The following is a 10,906-nucleotide window of genomic DNA, read 5'->3' as shown; positions in this document are numbered from 1 at the left end:
CTGGATGTTTTGCTTGGAGCCGATTCTAAAGCGGGCACCTGCAGGACATACTGGAGATCGTCCTCAGCCAGAGATACACATGAACTCACAGTCAGTCATCTTCCCTGGCAGAGCTGACTGGAGCTGTCCACCCGGAGGCCAAGGAGACAACTAAGGCAAAGACAGGATCTGGTGCCGCAGGGGTAATATTATTTGGAGGCTCCTGGAATCTCTTTACGTAGGTCACTATGTGGGCTACATATGAAAGCAAAAGCTCAAACTGTGAAGGAGGAAAATGTTTTAGAATAACACCACTTCTTCTTCCTTTTATGATTCAGTAAAGCATCAAAAGTGAGAGGAGGTGGAGAAATCAGATCCCTGCAAGTTCCTGGGAAACTAGAGGTCCTTCTGAGTTGCTCTGGCAATATTACCCTTGAGATGTAGATATATTAGGTTGAAAAGAGAAAAAAAAAAGCTAGCTTCTTTCTTCTCATCTTTATAATTTCTGATAGGAAACAATCTGGCTTTAAGCCCAACTTAGCACATATTCTTTTTTTTAAGTATGCATCTACTTTTGCTTTATGCCTGTGCCTGAGTTTATGTATATGCAGCATGTGCAGGCAGTACCTATGGAAGCCAGAAGAGGGTGTTGGACCCCTTAGAACTAGAGTTATAGGCAGACTGGTGTGGTGCTGGATCTGAACTGGGAATCCCGGAATAGCCAGCAAGTGCTTCTTGACTTCGAACCATATTCTAGTTCCTTAATAACATATTCTAAATCATTATACATATCCCTGTGGTCTGGGTCAGAATCATGGAGAAATTAGAAGAGCATGATTTAGAGTCACAAGCCTGTCCAGCTAGTAGAGCTGACTCTGCACAACCACATGCAGACACTTTCCCCTGACTGGTGGCTGTGTACATATGGAACTAAAGTACTTTTGTCAAAGGCTTGGATTAAGTAAAAAAAAAAAAAAAAAAAAAAAAAATGGTTTCTCCCATGCCAAACTGGACAAAGTTATCATTATTTTTGCTGTACTGGCAATCAAACCAAGAGCCTTGTGTATGCTAGGCTTATTCCTCATTTATACTGACAAGATATGTATTTATTGCTGAAGGGATGTGCCCATGATATGAAGCCACATAAAATAGCAATGGATATCTAGAAAAAGGCTGCCTCCAAAATTCAACAGCAGCAATTCACGTACAACTTATTTGTGTGTGTGTGTGTGTGTGTGTGTGTGTGTGGTGTTGGTGATAAAACCTAGGACCATGTGCATGCTAAGTTTTAAATTTCTTCTGCAGATTAATACTTGCTGCATACATTGATTTATGGACTGCCTAGGTCTCGAAATGGCTCAGGATTCTCTATACTTGGCATGCTTTCAGGGGACACTGATCTATAGACAATACTCATGTTCAAGTATTGGTAAATGGATATTATGCGACCACACTGACCTGAATTGTTAGGTCTATAAACATAAAGATGAGACCAAAGATGTAAGTGAATTCACTGCTTGTTTTACGGTCCATGACAAGAATTCTCTTCTCTGTTCTCCCTCTTCTGCCTTGCTTTGTCTTCTTCAGACACTCAGATCTGCCAGAAATGAACTATATACCTTTTTACATGGGTGCTGGAGATCTGAACTCGATTCCACAGGCTTGTGTGGCAAGCATTTTACCAACTAAACCATCTTCCCAGCTCTGAAAAATTAACTCTTTAAACGCCAGTCCTCAGCTTTTGAATGGGGGTGATGGTAATATAAATCCAAGTCAGCCCTCCTCTCATCCACTTCTATAATCTCCTCTCTCCACTCAAACGTTTATCTGCTAGAGAAAGGCATTATCTGTCTCTGAACAGCAGGTTCCGACAACAGCAAAATTCTTCAATAATAAAGAGCAGGGTGACTGAGTCCTGAGTTTCCCAGTGACGGGGCATCCATCTCCAGAAAGGGCCTGCCATTTGCTGTAACTGCGGCCCCCAAGTCTATCAGTAATGAGCCAACTGACTGGAAAAGGAAGTCTGGTAAAGCAGAATGTTCTGTCCTTTGGCCAGGAGGAGCCAAGTGTCCATCGGCAATGATGTACGCGCATCTGGTTCGCTCTGCCCTTCTTTTGATGCCTCTTCAGCCCAGCACTGCACAACGTTAAGGTAATTAGACCCTTCTGCAGAAGCATGGCGACCTCCGCAGGCTGTGAGGGAGGGTAAATGTACTGGGCTTGGTGCACAGTCCCCAGCTACCATGCAGGAAAGGCCAAGGACGCCCCAGCACGCTGCCCTTCACTGCCACAAGACGGGGGCGGGATCCGGCGCCTAAGAGGCCGGAGCACTTCCGCCGGTCTACAGAGGCCACGCCCCTCCCTCCCCCTCTCAGCAGGTGATGGGCGTGGCCTGGGCGGTGCTTGCCACGTGACGGCGGGGGGTCTCAGTAAGCTGTAGCCTTGTTTGCGGGCGGAAGTGCAGAGGAGCGGCTGCGCCAGTCTGGAAGCTTGGGCTCGGCTGGCGTGTCTGCGCAGGCGCACTTATGCTCCTGGCTCCAGTCTGGCCTCCTAGGACAAGGGGCGGAGCCTGTGGATAGCCCGGAGCTTCTGAGGACCCGGGCACAGTTTGGAGTTATTTTGTTATTGTGAGGAAAGGCATTGCTGCCAGCTGAGCTGAAGAAGATGCAGAGAATGTCGATCCCCGCCCGCACTTCCCGGTTTAAATTTAATTCACTCACATGTGTTTATCATCTAGTAGTAAACCATTTTGCTGTGTATTGGGTTACAGAGATGAAAAAGGTGATCATTGCCCCTGAAGGATCAGAAGATCTAGCAGAGGAAGCAGGTGAATGAAAAATTGGAGGGCTGGAGATAAGATGTTCAAAAATGTGCTACATTTTATTTCCCCATGCTTAGAACACTGAATTTGGGTCTGTTTTTCTAGTTTTAAATTGTGTCGTCCTTTATTTACTAGAATCTGTGTTCATCTAGGGGCAGATTAATTTTCATGTTGTGAGGTAACTGCATCCTCACAGTCTTGTTTCTGCTTCTGAGTTAGGGTTGTATCTGGAACTTGTTGCCTTCTTTCTTATGTACTTTTTCTTCTCAACTTTTTTAGATTATATCCTTAAATTATTTTTAAAGAAAAAACCAATGTAATTGGCAACGTTTATATATTTTTAGTTCACATATATGAATGTTTTGCCTGCATGTATGTAAGTGCATTGTGTGTGTGTGTGTGTGTGTGTGTGTGTGTGTGTGTACTCACGAGTGCACCTGGTGCCTTTGGAGGTCAGAAGTGGGTGCCAGATCCCCTGGAAATATAGTTAAGGATGTTTGTAAGCCCCCATGTAGGTGCTGTAATTTGGTTTTGGTTTGTTTTGGGTTTTTTAGTGTTTTTTGTTTTATTTTGTTTTTGGGTTTGGGTTTTGGTTTTTCAAGACAGGGTTTCTCTGTGTAGTCCTGGCTGTCCTGAACTCCCTTTATAGACCAGGCTGGCCTCGAATCCACAGAGATCAGCCAGCCTCTGCCTCTAGAGTACTATGATTAAAGGCATGCGCCACCACCACTCAGTGTAGGTGCTATAATTTGAATCCAGGTTGTCTGCAAGAGCATTAAAGTGCTCTTAAACTGCTGAACCATCTCTCTAGACCCAACAACTCCCATTTGACTGCTAAATTGATTTCAAGTTTTTGATTATTTTTTTCTCATTCTGTTCAAGATCTATGACTTCCAACCTAGAGACTGATGTGTTTGATTTATGTATTATATCTTGTGGCTTAGTTACTGTTCTGTTGCTGTGAAGAGACACCATGACCAAGGCAACTTAGAAAAAGAAGCATTTGATTTGGGGCTTGCTTATAGTTTCAGAGGACTAGCCTGTAATTGTGGTGGGAAGCATGGAGGCAGGCAGGCAGGCAGGCATGGTGCTGGAGAAGTAGCTGAGAGCTTACAAAATGGAGTGGGGGAAGGAGGGAATGGGGGGAGAGGGAAGGAAATGGGCATGGGGCAGAGAGAGAGAGAGAGAGAGAGAGAGACTGAGACTGACTGGGATTGCCATGGGCTGTGGGATTTTGAACCAAAGCCCACTCTAGTGATCTCTGTGATCATAGAGGACAGAAGGTGTCATCAGTATGAAGCAAGAAGGAAGCCTTCCTCAATACAACTCAGTGGCTGTTGTTGGTTCAAACTCTAGACGCTGACAAAGGACAGTTTATTTTAGGCATATTTAAGCACAGCACATATTGGGCAAAAGTTTTCTGGTAATAATTAATTCAATGCTGTGTGTACAACAAAGCTTAAGACATGGTTACATTGAAACTCTTTCCAAGGTACATGTGTCCTCTCCCATTAAGATGGATTGTAAAGATTGACTACATATGACATGTTAAAGGTCTGGTGTGGTGTTGGTCATACAGATAGTGCAAAGGTTGTTAACCACCTCTGCTTCCATTTGTAAAGTACGTGTGACATCTCCCATAAAGATGGCCTCTACTGACTGAGAAACAACACTCAAGATAAGGGTCTGGGAAGGATGACTGAGACAAACATAAGAATATGGGAGAACCATGTGTGGTCTGGCCATAGAGACAGTTCAGTGGTCACCAGGCTATTAACCAAATCCATTCCCAGCCTTCTGGGCAGAAAAGAGATGATACATCTCTTCCTTTGGAACAGACAAGCCTTAGTGTTTAACGTTCCTGGTTTCCCTAGTGCTTATCTGTGAGCACAAGGACTTTGTGCCCTCCACAACCCACCTGGAATGTCACACCTTCTACAAGAGGTACACATCTCCTAATCCTCTAAATAGTTCATCAACTGAGAACACATTCAAATGGATGAGCCTACAGTGTCCATTCTCATCCAAACCACTGCATCTTGGTAACTAGTTTTCCTCTGGGCCTTTCAGGAATTCTTGTTAATCAGATAGTAAAAAGTCTACATAGATCTTCTGTGTCTTTTAACATTTTTTCCTATTTTTTTTCCCTAATTTGTCTCCCAACACAGGATTTCTTCCTAGATTGTTTTCATTTTGTTTAATTTCCAATAATTATTACTTACTGCCTCCTTTCTGTAGCAACCTATTGATGTTTTATAGATTCAGCTATTGTTTTCAGCTTGTCTGAGAAAACTAGTTAGAAATGAAAAATAATCTTCATTTTCTTTAATTATCTGTTTAGCACTGAATCATTTTTTCCTTCCATTTTTCATTTTAGAAATCTTTCTGTTTTGTACTTTGACTTTTCTAAATGGTTGAAAATCATTTATTGGCTATGCATATTTATGTCCTTTGGGGGTATTGGGCATCAACTGAGAACCTTGAACATGGTAGTGAAGCCTTTTACCACTGAATGAAACTCCTGGCCCTTCTTGTCTGTACATATTTATGAATGAAAGTGTGTTAGCTACAAGATGCCGCTGTTTTTGTAGACATTGGTCGGAATTCTAAGAGAAGGATGGGTTCAGCCTCCCTCCTGTGTCCACGTTTTAGTGCTGCATTGTCTGGAGATACTGTCTCCTTCTCCCTCTGTCTTACAGGAGTTAATCATATTTCTGCTTTACTGTCTTCATTGTTATGATGGGTTTCCTTTTTTCCTCCCTTCTTAACAAATAGCACGTAAATGGGCTTGAAGGCAGGAAGGCAAATGTGTGTGCATAGTCTCACACTGAATTGTAGCTGTGTGCCTTTACTGCTGTTCAGCTCTCTTGGGTTTCTATCCTCTGCTTTAAAGAGATTAAGAAAAGTGCTTTCTCATGTAGTAAGTGGTGTCAAAGCCTTGGGCCTCCTCCAAATCTCGATTTCCCCTTTCCATTTCCTTCACTGATGGCAAGCCTTCCAACAACAGCTTTACGGCTTTTCAGAAACTGAGGGTTGACTTTCTTCCTCAGCCCTGGGTTTGGTGTGCTTTGCTTCATTTCTCTCTTCCCTTTGTATTACATGTAACTTGGCTTTCTTTACTGTATCTTTCTGCCAGTCATATTTGTAAGCTGCATTTGCATTATTATCCTTCTCTTCTTACCTCGCAGGACAGGAGAGAACAAAAAAGGGATGGAGTAAAAAAAGGGAGTTAAGGCCAACTTCTGAGTCTGGGTAAATTCCTAGGGTTTTGAGCAAAGCTTAGCACCCTTAGCCTGATGAGTGTTGGGATTCTGCCACTCCTCCAGCTGCATGACCACACATGCACAGTTCAGGAGCTAAGCAACGGGTCTTGTGTCTTAAGTCATCAGTGTGCATTGGTGATTACCTGGGCTCAGAGTAATCACGCAGCGCATGTGTGGCATAGCTCCATAAGCCCACCTGCATGTTCCTGGGAGTCCTTAAAAGAGCCAGACACAGACTCCCCTCCTCTCTCTGCTCTATTTTCTCCTGCGCCCACTCTCTCTCTCTTTCCCTGTCTCTGCTCTCTACACGTGCTTCTTCTCCAGGCCTGGTTCTTTTGTCCCCTGCCCCAACCTCCTCCTAATAAAGCTCTGATAGAGTTTTGTCATGGCTCATGCCTCATGACCTTTCCACATGGTAACCAGCACCACTTATCATTTGTAAAAGACAGCAAGTGATTCTACTAAATAAGATTCTTACACTAGGAGCCCCTTGGCCCTGTTCTAATGAACTTTCTGAACACCCAGTTGAATGGAATAGCATTGGTAGAGACTGTTATAGGGCATGTTCTCTGTGGGAGCTTGTGGACTGGTTTAGGACACATAAGCAGTGGTTGACTCACGACTTACCTCCTACAGACTGAAGTGCTGAGTTGTGTATCATTCTAAATGTAGTAAAGGTTATGCAGAAGTCAGGAAGGTTAGGTCTTGGTTGGGCCTAAAGGGTTAAAATTGATGGGAGAAATGCCAAACAATGCAAGGACTGGAAAATTGGTGAGATCCAAATTTCAAAGAGAAAATAAACCAAAAGTCCTCTAGTAAGTTTCTGACATGTACTGGAAACTGGGATCACATCTGGAATTCTGAAGATAGACAGCTTTTCCATTTCATGTCTTCTTAATGAGTTTCCATACAGACAAAAGGCCTACCAGAAAGGTAAAGGGATCATCGAATATGCAAATCTTGAGTATGGAAATAAAAGCCAGGTATCAAGACATAGCATTAACTCACTGTATCACTTTACTTGGAGAAGGCTGTGACAAAAGGGGAGAAATTGGTAAGAGGAGTTACTAGTTTATGAAAACTATAGTCTTAAAAATTATAATTGCCATCATTTCCCACTTAGGTGATTGCCCACAGTCAGTATCAAAATTCCAAAAGAATTTCCATCTTTTTGAGCATGCAAGATGAAATTAACAATGGGAGAGATCATCAAGGACATTTTCAGACAAGGCAAAATCTGCTTCATCCCGAGGTACCGATTCCAGAGCAATCCCATGGACATGATGAGGTTAGCATCACCTGAAGACTTCTCTTCACTTCCCAAAACATCCTGGAATAGTCATCAGCTTGGTGAGGGAGATGTTCAGGAGGAGGCCTTATCCACGGGTAAGCCATCATTTCTCACATCAAAACACCTTACCTAGATGCATCAGATATCATCTGATGTTGGATGCTAAGCATGGTTAGACTTGACTAGTTTAAGAGATTTGATGGCTTTGAATGTTTAGATAATGTCATCAGAATTTTCCTTCTTCTAAAAATCTCCCCCACCCCGTGTGTGTGTGTGTGTGTGTGTGTGTGTGTGTGTGTGTGTGTGTGTATGACAAGGTCTGGCTCAAACTCTCAAACTCCTGCCTCTCCAGTGCTGAGCTCATGGGCATACACTTCCTCTCTGGAGTCTACCAGGTATTTTCATCTATTTTATGTCAGATCTAGTGTATGTATAGGAAGATAAGGCCCTGTGCCTGAAAGGACTCACACTGTAGCTGGGGAGACAGAAATTTTATACTAATAAAGTGTCCCAACTTGCACTAACATTAAATATAAGTATCAAATAAAAAGATACTGAATATTGAAAACATTAAAGCTAAGGGGTGGGTCTTGAAAATGTGCATTCCCAACACTGGCTTATTCATTTCCATCCTCTGATCTTTATCCATACTGTGTTTGTGGCATCAGTGGCTTTTGCTTCCATGGTACTTGCAACCCACGTTGCAGTGGCATGGAGAATGATACTTTAGAGTCAGTTGTGGTCTGAGGCAGAGATCCCTGCTGTTTGTAGGAGTGTCTGAGCAGGCAGGTCACTGTTGGTTACCTCCAACATCACATTCTCAGTGTGCAATTTTCCTTGCATCAGCGGTTTAGACTGTAGCAAGTTCAGTGCTACAACGTAGATCCAGCTCCACATGCTGGAGAGGAGCTGGTGGGAGCTCAGATTGTCTTTGCTGCAGCCTTTGTGGTCTGCTCATCTTCCTGGTGTGTCTCTGTTATCTCAGTTTAGAAGGGGGTAAGCTTCTCCACCCTCAGTTGCAATGATAAGTTTTCAAGCAAAAATTTCACATAAGGCATTCCTGTTTTAGGTTTACAACATAATAACCCAGCTGGTGAATGAAATAGAGGGAATGTATCTCTACTGAATTTACAGTGAGAGCTGCCTAGATAGTTTGATCAGCCTGCAGTCCCTCCACTGAGAATTGATAGTCTGATTCGACCTTAATCAACTTGGCTTAAGTACAACTGGAATAATATTGGTACAGAAATGGAAGACTATACAGAAGAGCCTTAAAGGTCTCTGGATCAGTGTCCTTAGGAGTCAATCTGTGTTTTTTGTGACTCTGTATCTGTGATGGATTCATGTTCACTGTGGCCCATGGCAGCATGGACTTGGACATCACCTTTTCAGCTAGAATTCCCAGCAGAAAAAAGAGCAAGTCTGGTTTTCTAACAGTCTCAATAAAACCCTGGCCCTAACTTTCATTGCCCCAAGTGGTCATCCCCAGATTAATCACTGTGACTAGACACGGAATTGCTTTGCTGACTCAGACCTGGGTTGTCATTGACCATTTCTGTTTTTCTGTGATCCGGGAAAAGGACCTATCACCACCTCTCCAGCCCTCCTCAACTATTGAGCTGAATTGTGAGGCTGAGGTGAAGGTGACATGTGGTGTTATAGAATAAATAGAATGGATATGACACTGTCAGAAGACAAACTTCCCTATACTGTTACCCATTTCTGAGGTCCCATAGGACAGACTCTTGCTCTGTCTCTCTCATCAACACTAACCAATATAAGTAGAGTACTAAACAATGGTCACTGATTTTCTCATGGCTGCTTTTTACATGTTCAAAATTTTTCCCAAGCTCCAGAAACCAGCTTAAATCATCTGGACAGGTCGGATCTACTTTAGGCTTTTCCTGTCTCACCAGCATCCTGTCAGACACAAAGGCGGCCAGAGTGCCAAGCCAAGAAGGGCTGGATGGCTCCAGGGCAGCAGGATGGCCCACCATCCCAGGACGCCTGTCTACCTGCAGAAGCCCACTTCCCTTACCCCACTAAGAGCCAACCAACGCCCACCAAATCAGCTGGAAGCAGTTTTTCTGGAAGGAACAACACCCTTATTCCTGATTCACTTGTTTTTTTTTTTTTTTTAATAATAAGCAAAAATTCTGGATGTTAGGATCCTGCCCTCACTCCTCGGGGTCTTGCGTCTTATGTCATCAGGGGCGCTGGCAACTACGTACATTCAGTGTGGTCATGAGATCTGCACCTTAATAAAGCTGGATGCATACCCCACCCTCTCTCTCTGCTCTCTGCCTCCCTGCTCTGCTCTGCTCCCTCCCCCCAGGTCTGGCTCCCCTCTCTCTCCCCCCACCTTTCCCTCCTAATAAAGCTCTCTGTAACCCTGGTAGTTGTGGCCATGGCTCGTGACTTTATTTGCCGGTAACCAGCACCCACCACCAACACCTATTCTCATCCTTTCAGTGATATTGTTTATTTCCTGAGATTTCATGGGTGCAGCTACTCCATAGGTTGGAGTTTTCCTTCTAGCACCTTCTATAAAGCTGGATTTGTAGGTAGGTATTGTTTAAATTTGATTTATTGTAGAATATGCTTACTTTCTCCATCTATGGTGATTGAAAGTTTTTCAGGGTAAATAGTCGTTAGGTTTAAGGGTTTCTGTTGCTAACACTGAAAACAGCAGTCCATTAGACCCAAAACGTAAGTTGGGCCTGAAAAGGGTTTATGTTGGGCTTATAACTATCAAATATCACATGGTTCAATGCATGAACGGAAGCCAGGATAGAGAACACTGCAAAACGGAGGCAGGAAACAGATGCAGACCCCAATGGCATGGAGGGGTGCTGCTTTTCCGTGACTTTGCTTAGCACATGGTTTTCGTCAAGGCTTCTTTTCTTAAAGACCCGTCGAGAAACTGCCGAGCGCCAGGGGAATGGTAACACTCAAATGTGGCCCTCCCCTAATGCAATCCACGGTAATTAAGAAATAATCTAAGAAAATGCCGCCGGGTTGGTGGTGGCACATACGACGCTTTATCCCAAGCACTCGGGAGGCAGAGCCAGGGCAGATCTCGGCTGAGTTCCAGGCCAGGCCTGGGCTAGCAATGAGTTCCGGAAAGGTGGGCAAAGCTAAACAGAGAAACCGCTGGTCTCCAAAGAAAGGACAACGAAAGGAAAAAAAAAAAAAGAAAGAAAAGAAAATGGCACGTTCCAACTAGCATCTCCTGAGAAGCATTTTCCTCGAAGCGTAGGAACACTGAGCCCCTTCCTCTTCTGATTGACCTCTCAGCTGTGACAAGTTGAATGCAAAACCAGGCAAGTGGCAGCATAGTACGTCTGGAGTGCTGGCATCTGGTGGTCTCTTAGAGCGCTATAGTCCAAAGCACCAATGGCTTTTAAAGTTCTCGCATTGAGAAGTCAGGATGGTAACTTCTAACGCGGGTCCTGCCTTTATATGTTCAGATTTGGTCATTTTTCCGCGTTGCAGCTTTCAAAATATTCTCCTTATTTTCCTCCTGAATAATATATTGATTGGTTGTTTGAT

At 43.7% G+C, this 10,906-nt stretch overlaps 1 protein-coding gene across 1 annotated transcript; it reads left to right on the top strand.

Moving 5' to 3' along the window:
* Positions 1-1,759: 1,759 nt before the first annotated feature.
* Positions 1,760-9,359, top strand: LOC118575175 (5-formyltetrahydrofolate cyclo-ligase-like; the record flags this gene model as incomplete). Its single annotated transcript, XM_036175837.1, has 5 exons — positions 1,760-2,131; positions 2,750-2,806; positions 7,187-7,199; positions 7,316-7,449; positions 9,271-9,359. Coding segments are annotated over exons 2-5 (291 nt in total), but the record flags the coding sequence as incomplete, so codon positions are not given.
* Between the last annotated feature and the right edge of the window lie 1,547 nt (positions 9,360-10,906).

Source organism: Onychomys torridus, unplaced genomic scaffold (genome assembly GCF_903995425.1).
Source record: "Onychomys torridus unplaced genomic scaffold, mOncTor1.1, whole genome shotgun sequence".
Taxonomy (NCBI): Eukaryota; Metazoa; Chordata; class Mammalia; order Rodentia; family Cricetidae; genus Onychomys; species Onychomys torridus.
The sequence above is the reverse complement of the archived record's forward strand: the minus strand, read 5'-3'. Positions and strand labels throughout refer to the sequence as shown.